This window comes from Rhinopithecus roxellana, chromosome 1, assembly GCF_007565055.1.
Source record: "Rhinopithecus roxellana isolate Shanxi Qingling chromosome 1, ASM756505v1, whole genome shotgun sequence".
Lineage (NCBI taxonomy): Eukaryota > Metazoa > Chordata > Mammalia > Primates > Cercopithecidae > Rhinopithecus > Rhinopithecus roxellana.
Window position 1 is genome coordinate 190,334,150 of NC_044549.1, and position 16,543 is coordinate 190,350,692.

The window sequence follows — 16,543 nt, forward strand, 5'->3', positions numbered from 1 at the left end:
AAGACAGAGAAAAATCTTCTTCACTCTGTGAAATACTGACTATAAAAACACCAGACAATCCTGCCACCTCCAATACAAAGCACAAATGGGGCTGAAAATATCCAGACCCTGGTCGTTTCCAAAGTGGGCCAACACTGCTGGCACAGGCTTGGCTTTCACGTTATAATCTTTCAAGGCTATATAGAAATCCAAGGTAACCTTAGATCTACACAAGAATGTTCATGAGGATTGAGTAATGCCCACAGGATTACAGGTAATTCTGTCATTTCAGCTCATTTGATAATGGAAAAGTATGCATATACAAAACTCTTCTGTCTGTAATGTATTTGTACGTGTGTGTAGGCATGTATTTATGTATATTAATATGTATACATCTTAAAGCACTTTGCCAGGATTATTAATTCATTTAATATCCTTGAAGCAAGGAGATTCTTACTGCACTAAGATTTACCATCTGCTTGCTCAAACTCACATATGACAGAATCACCAATGCAGTATTCCACCATGTAAATAACTTCTAAAGTAACAAAACATCTCAAGTAACAAAACGAGGTTTTCAGTAATTTATCTTATTTATTTTTCTTTTATGGAAGTATGAGGTACTAAAATGATAAAGAGTGGAGAAAGGTATAAGTATTCTATAGGCAAAGATGAAACATATAGAAGTTTGTACTAAAAGTGACAAATTAGTAACATAGAAGAGATATTGATTCAATTGTTCAGTGTTTAAAAAGAAGAGGAAATTTAATTAAAAAATTTATTTGGCCTCTTTTCCTACCCTTTTCTGGTTTTTAAGGAAATAATTCATAGGGGAAATTCTGAGTATAGCCAACACTTAATATTTAACTCCTTTTTTATGTGAGTTAAAAATATATAAAAATATAGTTTTTATATTTCCAAAACAGTTAAATGTTATAATGAAAGTAGTCCTATTCCAGACTTGAAAAAGTCACGGCGTTCAGTTATGAGTTATTGTACTGTTTTTTTCTGTTTAAAAATAGTTGTTCCAGAGATGATTTATATCTAAGATATAAAGTGAAATAAAATAGGTGATTTTAAAGGAAAAACATTTGCTTTTAAGAACTAAACTAAAATAAAACAAGAACAGAAGACAAGATAATGAGAAAAAAATGTCTAAACTTCTTTTTTAAGGTTTTAAAAAGAGTAACTTGTAACACTCTTACCCAGGGACCCAGCCAGTAGCTTCTGATATGTGTGTTTGAGTAACCATTGCTGGTGCAGGGGTATATGGACTCCCAATCAGAACACTTCCTGAACTGGTTAGTCTCTGTGGTGTGCTTATAATCTGTAAAGTCAGGAACAAAGAATATGATATTCTTAATTATTAAGAAAAGCCTACAGGCAGAAAATAATGTTGATTGCTAACCTACATATGAGGAAATAAAAGGTACTTAATGTCAGTCATCTAAGAATATAAGCAATGCCTTTGATTTACTTATATCCTAGGATCTTAACGCACAAGTATCCTGAATACTGACATGAGGTCACAATTCAGGTTTCAGCAAATGAATGGCAATTTGGAAGGGTTAAGTAGAGAACTGACAATGCTTCAAAAATCAGAAAAATGAAAAGCTTTCTCTGAAACTGAGGAAATGAATTGCAGTACAGCTTGATTTACTAGAACCAGGGTAAGAGCAAATCAGACTTCCACAGTCCATCATACAGTATACACAAAGATACTATCTAGCTTGGATAATTATGTAGATGTAATTTTATCCTTTTTTTAAAAAAAAGTATTGGACAGGGAGCGGTGGCTCGCGCTGTAAACCCAGCACTTTGGGAGGCCGAGGTGGGAGGATCACCTGAGGTCAGGAGTTCAAGACCAGCCTGGCCAAGATGGTGAAAACCCATCTCTACTAAAAATACAAAATTAGCCAGGTATGGTGTTGTGCGCCTGTAATCCCAGCTACACGAGAGGCTGAGGCAGGAGAATCGCTTGAACCCAGAAGGCGGAAGTTGCAGTGAGCGGAGATGGCACCATTGCACTCCAGCCTGGGCAAAAAAAGCAAAACTCCATCTCAAAAAAAAAAAGAGTATTTCATGTTATTAAATACTCTTTGAAGACATTTTAAAGACCATAAAACATTCTACCATGTGGATTTATTATTCTCTATTAGATATATATGGATTTTTAATTGTTCATTATTATAAAGAATGCTGTGATAAACATTTTTTTACAAAGACCTCGCCCTTAATTTCTATTTCCTAAGGCTAGACTCCAGAAAGGGGATTAATGGAACCCCTAAAGACTTTTTTAGAAGGGTACCTTATATGTGTTACCAAATTCCTTTCCAGGTCTTAAAATTTTCACTGGTTAAAAAACAAAACATGTTCTTCCCAAAGACATTTATAATAATTAATACAAAAAACCGAGCAGCCTAGTAATAGCTTTAGAAATATTTTCATGTAGGCCGGGCGCGGTGGCTCAAGCCTGTAATCCCAGCACTTTGGGAGGCCGAGATGGGCGGATCACGAGGTCAGGAGTTCGAGACCATCCTGGCTAACACGGTGAAACCCCCGTCTCTACTAAAAAATACAAAAAGCTAGCTGGGTGAGGTGGCTGGCGCCTGTAGTCCCAGCTACTCGGGAGGCTGGGGCAGGAGAATGGCATAAACCTGGGAGGCGGAGCTTGCAGTGAGCTGAGATCCGGCCACTGCACTCCAGCCGGGGCGACAGAGCGAGACTCCATCTCAAAAAAAAGAAAAGAAATATTTTCATGTTAAAAAAAAGGGGAAGAGGCACGCTCCAGTGAATGGGGATATTAATGAAACATGATTGGACCCTGTTGGATAATTATTGAAGCAACTGTTGGGTATATAGTTCTATTTTTGTAAAGTTTTGAAAGTGTTCATGATAGTAAGTTTTAAGTCCCAATTCAGAGAGAAAAATATTTACAGGGACTACATGTAATTGTTAATAAGTCCTCAAACAAGAGAAATAGTTCTATTCTACTGCCTTATGCAAGACAAAATGCTAATTAATTTTTATCTCCCTGACCAAATGAAACATGTTTCTGCAGCCAGGGTGAATCATTAAATTCATTGTTAAGTTGCTCCATACATAACTAAAGGGAAGGATTAATAAGCATTTCAAGCTCTTCATTTGCATTTGAAGGAAAGAGTCAAACAATAACCTCTGATAAAAATAGTTCAGAGCTAGTTATTAAAGTCTAGTCAACATGTATTCATTTACCAAGTATTTAAGAATCTTAGCTAGCTTCTGTTTATGTTTGACTATGTTAGTTTGGGGCTAGGAAGATGTTAGTACCTACAATTGTTTACGAAATAGTTTTAGTAAGTTCATTCTATAGTTAAAAAAAATAAAAACAAAAGTTAATAATAGTGACAGATGTCTGGAGAGTTCTGATTATGTACAATACACCAAGGGTATTAAATAAGGCACTCAGAAGTGTGCCTCGTGCGAAAACATAAAAACAGAAAATGTGTCTGTACCTCTCAATGAATTCTGCCTTGCATTCCAAGTATGCTTGCACTTCCCACTCCACACGTCTGGTCCCACATCCCCACTTTCATTTCAGTGCAGGATCTTTAGGGGTGGAGAGTAACCTGCTAAACTATGTCCTTTGCAGGGTTTAACACAGTGGTAGGGGATGCTCATAGGAAAGGCACAATAAATATTTACTAACTGGGATAAAATACTCAACTTTTAAAATAATAGGGAAAAAAAGTAACTTCATTTATTGATATGCTAAAAGGATTATATAAAATCCACTAAAAAAATACAGCATAGTTTCCACCAATCACTACATCACATTCTCTATCATGCTGACCTTGGGTATGGACAGCTTATGAAGAAAAATGTGAGTTATTTGATTACCCTCTGGTCGACTCTACTCCTTGAACAGCAATGTCTACAAAGCTATTCTAAGCATTCCAATTTACCCTTGAAATGCATTGCATTACTACTGCAGTATTATTACTAAGGAGATCTTTTTTTATATGGTATTAGCAGCCTACATGCTTGGTTTTGATGATTTACAGGGCTTTGTAGAAAAAAAAAAAGCTGGGCATGGTGGCTCATGCCTGTAATCCTAGCACTTTCTGAGAGGCAAAGGCAGGCGGATCATTTGAGGTCAGGAGTTCATGATCAGCCTGGCCAACATGGCGAAATCCCTACTCTATTAAAAATATAAAAATTAGCTGGGCGTGGGGGTGGGCACCTATAATCCCAGCTACTTGGAAGGCTGAGGCAGGAGAATCACTTGAACCCAGGAGACGGAGGTTACAGTAACCAGGGATGGTGCCACTGTACTCCATCCTGGGTGACAGAGTGAGACTCTATCTCAAAAAAAAAAAGAAAGAAAGAAAAGAAAAAAGAAAGGAAGGAGGAAGGGAAAGAGGACATAGAGAAAAACTGGCTATCTTTATGAAAATGTCTTTGAAAGTGAATTCTAGTTTACATTTTCTTTTTTTCCCTCCCTCATTGTCAGATTGTTAGCTGATATTCTTTGCTGATTGGAGAGTGATTAGCAACACTCTGCTCCTTTCTCTTAGCACAGGGCCTGGTACACAGCAATTCCTTAATAAACATTTCCTGCATGAACAAATTAGAGAGATGACACACTTGAACAGGAAAGATAAGGTCTAAGAGTATGTGAGATACAATAAGTTACTAAACTAGGATAATGAGAGTGAAACGTAAGAAATAAAACAAAAGGAAAGTCAGTGAGACTTGACCAGCCACAGAATATAAGAAAATTGGTTTACAGGGTGATGAGTCAGTCATGCTTTCTAACCCTGAACCTTAATTTTGAAATCCCAGGCTAGGCACAGTGGTTCACTCCTAAAATCCCCGCCCTTTGGGAGGCTGAGGCGGGGGGATCATTTGAGGTCAGGAGTTTGAGACCTGCCTGGCCAAAATGGTGAAACCCCATCTCTACCAAAAATACAAACAAAATCAGCTGGGTGTTGTGGCACACGCCGGTAATCCCAGCTACTCAGGAGGCTGAAGCAGAAGAATCGCTTGAACCTGGGAAGCGGAGGCTGTGGTGAGCTGAGATTGTGCCACTGCACTCCAGCCTAGGCGACAGAGCGAGACTCTGCAAAAAAAAAAAAAAAAAAAAAAAAAAAAATTGAAATCCCAAACTGAAGTATTAAAGTTGGAGGTAAAAATATACTTTTAATATTCACTTGATATGCTAAGGAAAATGGAGTTTTAAATTTCAGAGTCCTCTTACCAAAAATCCAGACATCCTTAATTTAAATGTTATGTAGTTTCTCTGACAATAGAATTAGTTACACTGGGAAAATCAGATAGCAATTGAACATTATTCTGAACATTTTCCTGCCTTCAATCAACATATTTTATGTGCTACTGCCATCTACAGTTTAAAAAGCCAAGAGAGCATATGTATTCCAAAGGGAAAAAAATTACAAAATTATAAAGTGGTATATTAAGAGATTTCACTATTTGATGGAATTTTGGTTTTCACTGTAAGAAACATGCAGTTTTCACTCTTCTAAAATAAGACAGTCATGAGATTATCTTATACAGTTGACTCTTGAATAACATGGGCTTGAACTGGGCAGGTCCACTTATACATGGATTTTCTTTCACTTCTGCCACCCCTGAGACAGCCAGATCAACTCCTCCTCTTTCTCCTCCGCAGCCTACTCAACGTGAAGGCATCGAGGATGAAGACTTTTATGATAATCCACTTCCACTTAATGAATTATAAATGTATTTTTCTACTGATTTTCTTAGTAATATTTTTTCCCTAGCTTACTTTATTGTAAGAATACAGTATACAATACATATTAACATACAAAATAACATTAATATAACATAAAATGTGTTATTTGACTATTTATGTTATAGTAAGGCTTCTAGTCAATAAGAAGGTATTAACAGTTAAATTTTGGGGGAGTCAAAAGCTATCCATGGATTTGTGACTGCACAGGGGCTGTGCCCTTATCCCTTGCATTGTTCAAAGGTCAACTGTATTATCATAAGATCTATAACATATAACCATAAGAGAGCCTGTAAGAAAAGGGCAAGTATCTTCAACTGAAATAGGTACTGCTAAACTAGTTTTCATAACTACAGAAAACAAATGAAAACTTTTCATGGGGCCTTTTGAAATTTCTATCTACCATTAAGATTTGGCTTCCAAAAGACACGTGAAGTTCAAAGGGCAAGCAGAAACAGAAGGCTAAGAAGCAAATCGGTGAGTTTTTATCCAAGAATTCTTTAACTAAACAAAAACTTTTTTAAAAATCATGGATGAGGGAGTTAGAGGAGAACCAGTAATGGCGCTAACTGGGTGTCTTAGTCCATTCAGGCTACTATAACAAACCACCTTAGACTGGGTAATTAACTAATTTTCTTTAAAGTCTTCTGCAAGGAGTACAAAACTGGGTAATTTACAAACCATAGAAATTTATTGCTCACTGTTCTGGAGGTTGCTGAGAGGTCCAAAATTAAAGTGCTGGCAGATTCAGTGCCTGGTGAGGGTTTATTCTCTGCTTCAGAGATGATGCCTTCTGGTTGCATTCTAATAGCAGAAAGGGTCCAGGGTGCTCCCTTCAACCTCTTTTATAAGGGCACTAATTCCATTCATGAGGGTGAAGCCCTCATGACTTCATCACTTCCCCAAAGGCTCTGCCTCTTAATACCACCATAGTAGGGATTAGGTTTCAACATGAATTTTGGAGGAACCCATTCAGACCAGAGCATTCAGTTCCTGGCCCTCTAACATTCCTATTTCACAGGCAAAATGCATTCATTTCATTCCATAGTCTCACAAGTCCTAACTCCTTCCCCAAATCAGATATGGGTAAGACTCAAAGGTGCAATTCATCCTGAGGCAAATTCCCCTCCAGCTGTGAGTCTGTGAAATCCAACCTGTTTCCAAAATACAAAAATGGGACAGGCACAGAACATGCATTCCCATTCCAAAAGGGAGAAAATAGAAAAGAAGAAAGGGATAATAGGTCCCAACCAATCCAAAACCCAACAGGGCAAACATTAACTTTTAAGGCTTCAGAATAATCTTTGACTTGATATCCTGCCTTCTGGACACACTGGAGCAGGAGTTGGGCCCCCAGGGTACCAGGGGCCCCCATCCCCATGACTTTACTGGGGGCAGCCCATGCTCAGTTCTCCCAGGTTAGAGCTTGAGTCTTCTGCATGTGGCTCTCCCAGGCTGCAGTTGCATGCTGGAAGGTCTACTAGACTAGGGCCTCAGGGAGCGACCCCGCCCCTCTCAGCTCCACTAAGCTTTGCCCTGGCGAGGGTTCCCAGTGGTGGCCTCACCTCTGTAGCAATTCTCTGCCAGGATCTGTTAAGGCTCTCCAGGGCATCTTTTGAAATCTAGGTGGAAGTTATCATATCCCGCAGCTTGTGCATTCTGTACCCATTGGAGATGGCATCACTCAGACAATGCCAAGGTTCACCACCTGTGCCCTCTAGAGGAGCAGCCACATACATACTTGCACTATATTTGGGCCTACCGGAGCCACACCTGGAATGGCTAAGGAGCACTGCGCCAAAATTTGGGGAGCAGACTTGACACAGTGCCAGGAAGGGATTGCCAGGGTTTCATTAGCGCCTGAAGCCCCTCTTTTGATAGTTCTGTCCCCCATGTCTTGGCACTCTGGGCCTGTGATGGGAGGAGCAGCACCGATAATCACTGAAATGCTGTGGGTTTATTCTTCCATTGTTTTGATGAACAGCACCAAGCTTCCACCCATGCACACTAGTCTTCTTTATGAAAAGGTGACTAGGCCACTCTTTTGGTGTTCTCTCCAGAACATGCTTTTTTATTCTTTACATGGCCAAGCTGAGAATTTCCCAAATCTTCACTTCTGATTATAAATTATATCTTTAATTCACTTCTCTCTTCTCACATTTTACTATAAACAGCCAAGAGAAGTCACGTTGATCCTTAAACACTTTGCTTAGAAATTTCTTTGGCCAACTATCCAATTTCACTGATCCTAAGTTCCTCCTTCCACAGGAAAACAATTCAGTGAAGTCCCTTGCCACTTTTTCGGTGGTTGTTGTTTGGTTGTCTTATAGTGACCCCTCTGTCAGGGTCACTACAGCCTTGGACTCTTGGGCCCAAGTGATCCTCTCTCCTTAGTCTCCTGAGTGGCAAGGACTATAGGTGCCACCATGCCTGGGTTTTTGTTTGTTTGTTTGTTTTCTGAGACAGTCTCGCTCTGTTGCCCAGGCTGGAGTGCAATGGTGCAATCTTTGCTCACTGCAACCTCAGGCTCCCAGGTTCAAGTGATCTTCCTGCCTCAGCCTCCCAAGTAGTTGGGATTATAGGCACCCACCACCATGTCCGGCTAATTTTTGTATTTTTAATAGAGACAGGGTTTCACCACGTGGGCCAGGCTGGTCTTGAACTCCTGACCTCAAGTGATCCACCAGCCTCGGCCTCCCAAAGTGCTGGGATTACAGGTATGAACCACTGCACCCGGCCTAGCTAATTTTTTATTTTTAGTTTTTTTTTAGTAGAGATGAGGTCTCACTATGTTGCCCAGGCTGGTCTTGAACTCCTGGGCTCAAGACATCCTTCTGCCTTGGCCTCACAAAATGATGGTATTACAGGAATGAGCCACTGCGCCCAGCCTTTTGCTACTCTGTAACAAGGATGGCTTTTCCTCCAGTTTCCAATAACATGTCCTTCACTCCTGTCTGGGACCTCATTATAATGGCCTTTACCATCCATATTTGTGCCAACATTCTGTTTATGACCACGGAGGTACTCTCTAAGAAGAGTGAGTCTTTCTCTACAGCTCTCCTCCTCTTCTGATTCCTCATCATAATCACCCTTAATGGTCCATTCATCTCAAGAGGCTTTTTCCAGGCTGTTCCTCTGAACTCTTCCAGCCTCTGCCCATTACCCAGTTCTAAAGCCATTTCCACAGTTTTAGGTGTTTGTTATGGCAGCACCCCAGTTCTTGGTACTAATTTTTGTCTTAGTCTGCTATAACAAAATACCTTAGCATAGGTAATTTATAAACGATAGAAATGTATTTCTTGAAGTTCTGGTGGCTGGGAAGTCCAGGATCAAGCTAGCAAATTCGGTGTCTAGTGAAGGCTCACTCTCTGCTTCATAGATGGTACCTTCTTGTAGTGTCTTCACTACAGGAAGTGGGGCAAAGAGCTCCCTTCAACTGTTTGTTTTTTATTTTATTATTATTATTTTTTTAGACGGAGTCTTGCTCTATTGCCCAGACTGGAGTACAGTGGCACGATCTCTGCTCACTGCAACCTCTGCCTCCCGGGTTCAAGTGATTCTCCTGCCTTAGCCTCCCGAGTAGCTAGGACTACATGTGTGTCACCATGCTCGGCTAATTTTTTGTATTTTAGTAGAGATGGGGTTTCACTGTGTTAGCCAGGATGGTCTCGATCTCCTGACCTCGTGATCCACCTGCTCGGCCTCCCCAAGTGCTGGGATTACAGCCGTGAGCCACCACACTCAGCAATTTTTGTATTTTTAGTAGAGATGGGTTTCACCATGTTGACCAGGATGGTCTCGGTCTCTTGATCTCATGACCTGCCCACCTCGGCCTCCCAAAGTGCTGGGATTACTGGCCTGAGCCACCGCACCCAGCCTCAACTTCTTTTATAAAGTCACTAATCCCCTCCATGAGAATGAAGCCCTCATAGCTTAATCACTTCCCCAAAGGTCCCACCCCTTAATACCATGACAATAGGGATTAAGCTTCAACATGAATTTTGGAGGGACACATTCAAGAGATAGCAATGGGGTCTTACAACAATTAGGAAACCAAAAACGAAATTCTGATTCCTGTCTAAGAACTCAGAACTAAGGCCGGGCGCGGTGGCTCAAGCCTGTAATCCCAGCACTTTGGGAGGCCAAGACGGGCGGATCACGAGGTTAGGAGATCGAGACCATCCTGACTAACACGGTGAAACCCCGTCTCTACTAAAAAATACAAAAAACTAGCCGGGCGACGTGGCGGGCGCCTGTAGTCCCAGCTACTCGGGAGGCTGAGGCAGGAGAATGGCGTAAACCCGGGAGGCGGAGCTTGCAGTGAGCTGAGATCCGGCCACTGCACTCCAGCCTGGGCGGCAGAGCGAGACTCCGTCTCAAAAAAAAAAAAAAAAGAACTCAGAACTGAAAAAAGGACCTCAGAAGTAGGTGGACAAATTAAGTACTTGGGATGGCCCAGTTGAAGGTAGAGTTCCAAATCTCCTCTCCTTCTTGTGACCTTTGTTCTGCTGATCCTGAGATTTACAGTAACTGAGTTAGTACCACACATCACTACTTATTATTAACAGAACTGGACCATGTAAGGACTAACATGCATGTTAGTTCAAACTGACAATGGGAGAAAAATTATATATGCTTCCAAAGGATAAATTCACCTTGGGGTATAGCAGCATTAAACAAACAAAAAATAATAGAAAATAATCTCTCAAAACAGAAGAGTATTGTAAGGGCAAGACTCATAAAAATTTGAGTATGTTTAATTTTGGTGCTAATATAATCACATTTCAAAATGCAAATTTTAAAGTTGAGTGTTTATCTCATTTGCACGTATAGTAGTGGCTGAGGAGGGGCAAATGCTTAGCAAATGTCTGAAAATATAACCTGAGCTACCTTGAAATGAGGGCTCTTATTTGAGCTTAAATCTCCATGAGGTTTGGAGCTAGACTACATTCTTCACATACTTACAGTAAATTGTGTTGGATCTTTAGCTTGATTTCTGCAGATGATAAACAGTCCTCAACTAACTAAGGAAAATGTCATGTCAAGAATGTGTCCTAAAGTCTTAGAGACTTTCTGAAACCATTAGGTATGTTAAAAGATATTTTTATCTAAATAATTTTGCATTTAACATAGTCCACAGTACACTGTGGGCGAAATTTATTCTTATTGCTCTACAGATGAAAAGATGGAAACACTGGTAACAAAGAGTTATTGCTTAAATGTTTGAGTACTTTTACTAATGGTGGGTAAGGCCATTTAAATTAGACTTAGTTTCAGAGTAGTGGAATGCAACCTTGTTTATAAATAAGTCTGCTGAAAGTGCTACACACTTCACGCTCTAGCATAATTAATGAATGACTTTACAGAAACAGTTGTTTTCCATTTTTCATTCATTATTTCTACCACTAAAGATTAAAATAAATTGGTATATTGTTTTTTCTCCAGAAGCCTTTAATGAAAGGAGTTTTAAATTAATAGCTCCAGATGTAAATTAACTGTTGGGTCTCAGATTCCATTTATGTGAGACTACATAGTTCAGAGCAGTAAAGGTTATTTTATAAGAAAAAGAAAAGAGGAGGAGGACACAAAGCATAACACATTTCAAATCAATTTAAACAACTAAATACAAGAGAAACCTCATACAGAGAGCAAAAGACTTAAAACTACACATCCAGAATCCACAGATTCAAATATGTGAAAATTAAATATTAAAGAGCACAATGACTTTCTTTTTCTCAAGCTCAAGACTTGACCAGATACACTCAGATAAAAACAGAATGTTTTTTAAAAGTTACTCAGATAACTGAAATTAATTATAATTTTGTTTTTTTCTTTTTGAGACAGGGTCTTGCTTTATCACCCAGGTTGGAGTGCAGTGGTGCAAACACAGTTCACTGTGACCTTGACCTCTTGGGCTCAAGCAATCCTCCCGCCTCAGTCCTCCAAGTAGCTGGGACTTCAGGCATGTGCCACAGTGCCCAGCTGTTTTTTGTTGAGACAGGGTTTCACCATGTTGCTCAGGCTGGTCTTGAACTCCTGGGCTCAAGTGATCCACCTGCCTCGGCTTCCCGAAGTGTTGGGATTACAGGCGTGAGACACCTACCACTCCTGGTTTAACTGGAATATCTGATCAAACGTATTTAATGCAATTATCCTTTAAATTAGTCTTCGCTAAACAAAGTTTCAATTCTAAGATTTGATAATTTTCTTACCATTTGGGGTCCAACATTCACATTTATTGGTCCTAAGGTTTTTGGTAAAATCTTTGTAGGTGAGTTGGTATTGGAAACTGGAAATGCAACAAATGAAATGTTGCCTGAAATGATATCAAAACATTAAGTTAGTATTCTGCAATACCAAGGCCATTTTCTAGCTATATACACCCATGGTCCTAATTCATTTTGTTGAGGTAATTTATAAATATCTTAGGAAGCACATTATGAACAAAACACACCTTACTGAAAAGCCATACTAATTATTGCTTTGTTGTAAGGAATACAATTAACTTTGCTGCATAACTAATCTTACTTATATTTTACTGAAAGTCTATAAAATAAATAGTTCCAATTATTTGACAATTAACTAAGAAACTTTCAGTTGGTCTTTTAGAGGAAAAAATATTTAGAGAATATATAATGCAAATCACAGTTTATATCAGAATTGAGAAAGAGATCTTTAATAGACAAGACGGAACAAATAATATATCTGATGATGAAACATAACATGAAAAGTAAAATAACTTTAAATTTCTTTATAGTACAAAACATCGAGACTAAAAGCTAACATATTTTCAAACTGTCAAATTGATAATGCTTTAGGGTTTTATAATACTAGAGAAAAAACATGGTGCTAACTAGTTATTAATACTAGAAACAGTGGGATCTGTACCGTGTTTTCAAGTGATCTCAGTACTTTAAATTTCACATTAACATAGCAAACTGCTACCAAGAAAATTCCCCCCTGAAGGAAAAGCCAACCTATTATTTTCTGAACTATAACATCAACTACTTAATTCCCCCAACAAACTTCAGCTTATCAATGTTTCTCTTAGAAGATAACAGTGTAACAAAATATATCAAAGGAGATCATCCAGGAAGTATGTGAAATGCCAACACTAAAACCCGGGGACAAACAACATTTAAGGTTTGGACAACAAAGACATTTCCTTCTTAGTTGCCTTCCTCAGATGACCCCCGTCTTCCAAAACTTGACCACACTCTTTAATCCCCTTACTATTTTTTTTTTTTTTTTTTGAGATGGGGGTCTCTCTCTGACACCCAGGCTAGAGGGCAGTGATGCAATGACAGGTCACTATAGCCTCAAACTCCAGGGCTCAAGTGATCCTCCTACCTCAGCCTCCAAAGTGGCTGACACCACAGGCATGCGTCACCACACCTGGCTAATTTTTTTTTATTTTGTAGAGATGGGGTCTTGCCATGTTGCCCAGCCTGGTCTCAAACTCCTGCGCTTCAAGCAGTTCTCCCCCTTAGCCTCCCAAAGTGCTGGGATTAAAGACTTGAGCCATGGCACCCAGCCCAAATGACTTCTTTTTTCTTTTTCTTTTTCTTTTTTTGAGAGTCTCACTCTGTTGCCGAGGCTGGAGTTCAGTGGCGCGATCTTGGCTCACTGCAACCTCTGCCTCCCAGGTTCAAGTGGTTCTCCCATCTCAGCCTCCTGGGTAGCTGGGATTCCAGGCACCCGCCATCATGCCCGGCTAATTTTTGAGTTTTAGTAAAGACGGGGTTTCACCATATTGGCCAGGCTGGTCTCGAACTCCTGACCTTGGGTAATCCGCCTGCCTCAGCCTCTCAAAGTTCTGGGATTACAGGCGTGACCCACCGTGCCTGGCCCAAAATGGCTTCTTTCATCTCTGCTCTGCACTTTCTGCCTCTTCAGGGATCTCACCCATCAATTATCTACTCTGTCTCCTGAACTTTCAACTATTCCATTGGCCCTTTCCCTTCAGTTTTTGTAGAGTTCATTTTCCCCCTAATTCCACAAATAAAATCAAATTATATTTATTGTATCCACTCAGCAAGTCCAAGTACCCAAATCTGCTTCTACTTCCTGTTCTCACTCTTGATATATGACTGAGCCCTCGTATATGATCATTGAATCCACCCAATGATCCAATCTAGAAATAATCTTCAGATCTTCACTCCATCTCCTCCTCATTCAACTGACCACCGTATTTGTTATTTCCTTATTCTAGTTCCTTTATGCCAGCAGTCCCCAACCTTTTTAGCACCAGGGACTGGTTTCGTGGAAGACAGTTTCTCCACAGACGGGGGTGAAGGGAGGTATGGTTTTGCAATGATTCAAGAACATTACATTTATCGTGCACTTTATTTCTATTATTATTACATTGTAGTATATAATGAATTAGTTATACAAATCATCACAATGCGGAATCAGTGGGAGCCTTGGGCTTGTTTTCCTGCTACTAGAAAGTTCCATCGGGGAGGGATGGAGACAGTGACAGATCATCAGGCATTAGATTCTCATAAGAAGTGTGCAATTTAGATCCCTCACATGCACAGTTCACAATAGGGTTTGTGCTCCTATGATGATCTAATGCCGCTGCTGATCTGACAGGAGGCGGAGCTCAGGCGGTGATGTGAGCGATGGGGAGTGGTTGTAAATACAGATGAAGCTTTGCTCACTCACTGGCTTGCCTGCCTGCCACTCACTTCCTGCTGTGTGGCCCAGTTCCTAACAGGTCACGGACTGGTACCTGGTGGCCCGATTGGGGATCCCTGCACTATGCTGCTGGCACTCATATCTGGTTTGAATACAGTTACCCTCTAACTCAGTTGACTGACAATACTGGCTGTCCAATGGAATCGCCTGGGGAACAATGAACAATACCAATGCCTAGGATCCTAGAGCTGCCGATATAATTGATCTGGGGTGAACCTGGGCATTGGGCCATTAAACATTCTCCAGACAGTTCCAATGTGCGGCTAGGGCTGAGCACCATCGCTCTTACTAGATATCCTACCTCTAACAGCTTTCCTAGCCACTCCATGCATCTATAACAAACCAGTCTTTCAACTGGCAAAATTGCTTTGAATACTCCCCTAATTATGGTTTTTAAGGACTCCACAACACTTCCTAAAAGCCTCTCAGACTCCTCAACATGGCACAAAAGCTCGCAGTGGACATCTCACCCCTGCCTCCTTTCACAGCTTCATCTTCAGTTGCTCCCTCCACATGTACCCCGCAATCCAACAGATTAAATACTTTACATTTCCAGAGAGGCTCCAATTCAACTAACTGGCTTTGGCATACACCTTTCCATCTGTTGAGAAGGCCCTTCTCTACTGAGCCAACTCCTACCTACTAGCACTTCAAAATGGATGGCTTCCACACCATTTTCTGAGCAATTATTATGTCCCCAGAGTCTGTTCCAGAGGTTTCCTATATATACATACATATATGTATGTACATATAAATATACACACATACATGTATGTACATATAAATATACACACACATATAAAGTGTATATATACACATATATATGCGCGCGCACACACACACACACTCTTGTCCTAAGCATCGATGAGGAAAAAAGTATATATACACACACACACACACACACACACACATTTTATGTGTATGTATATATGTATGTGTGTATACTTTTTTCCTCATCGATGCTTAGGATAACAGTGTGAAATAGATTATTAGTGACCCTATTTTATATATTAAGAAATTGAGATTGAAATTAAATACAAGGTCCCATGGTAGTGAAGCCGATATCTCCACCTCCAAAGCCTCTGCTCTATGCATCTCCTCCTTCTTAAAAGCTGTCCCATCCCCTGTGGTCTAAATTCTGGATATTCCTCTTCTGGCTTCTCATAAAACCTGTTATCACTTACTTGTAATTCTATTATAAATGGGCTACGTCTCTCAGCTTTGTATCCTAGCACCTAGTTTAGTCCTTGGAACAAAACAGGTGCACAAATGATAAAAACCGTTTGATCAGCCAAGATTGAAAGTATTACCTCTCCTAATCTGGATGCCAAACTTCCTGCAATACAGCTTAAATTACAACCCTTGTTATTTTTCCAACCAAGATCATAACTCATACTGAGTTTGAAATCAATTTAAACAGCAGGTCCTTTGTTTATTTCGCTTTTAACATGACTGAACTGGTATTATCAAATAAAGTTTCCCTACCTTGCAATTGTGCAACTGATTTTCTTAAAACAAAATGTGGCCGGACAGTGGCTCACGCCTGTAATCCCAGCACTTTGGGAAGCCAAGCAGGGCAGATCACCTGAGGTCAAGAGTTCGAAACCAGCCTGGCCAACATGGCGAAACGCTGTCTCTACTAAAAATACAAAAGTTAGCCAGGCGTGGTGGTGCACACCCATAATCCCAGCTACTTGGGAGACTGAGGCATGAAAATCACTTGAACCGAGGAGGTGGAGGTTGCAGAGAGCCGAGATAGCGCCACTGCACTCCAGCCTGGGCAAAAGAGCAAGACTGTCTCAAAAAAAGAAAAAAGAACAATAAATTGACAAAACAAAAATTTACAGTCCAGAAATAATTTCACCTATATACGAAAGTTTTGTACATGATAAAGGTAGTATTTCAAACCAATGATGTTGAGACAAGAGACTATCCATTTGGATAAAAGAAATTTTAGATTTCAATTTATCACACTGAACAAAAACAAATTTCAGAAAATCAAATATTTAAACATAAAAATTAAAACTTAAGAAAAAATACAATAATATTTTTATAATCCTGGAATGAGGAAGGCCCTCCTCACCGTGTTACAGAATTCAGATATCTTAAGTG

The 16,543-nt window shown here is 40.0% G+C and overlaps 1 protein-coding gene across 10 annotated transcripts in view; it reads right to left on the bottom strand.

The window, feature by feature from the left end:
* The window catches only part of TFDP2 (transcription factor Dp-2), a 201,366-nt gene that overhangs the window by 42,344 nt on the left and 142,479 nt on the right, over positions 1 to 16,543 (bottom strand). For 6 of the 10 annotated variants that reach the window (XM_010378274.2, XM_030934841.1, XM_010378275.2 and 3 more), the window contains 2 exons: positions 11,944 to 12,047; positions 1,185 to 1,306 (listed from right to left, as the gene is read on the bottom strand). In XM_010378274.2, the coding sequence (XP_010376576.1) occupies positions 1,185 to 1,306; positions 11,944 to 12,047 (226 nt within the window). The remainder of the gene's footprint in view (positions 1 to 1,184; positions 1,307 to 11,943; positions 12,048 to 16,543) is intronic. The other 4 variants (XM_030934845.1, XM_030934843.1, XM_030934846.1 and 1 more) reach the window with 1 other exon arrangement.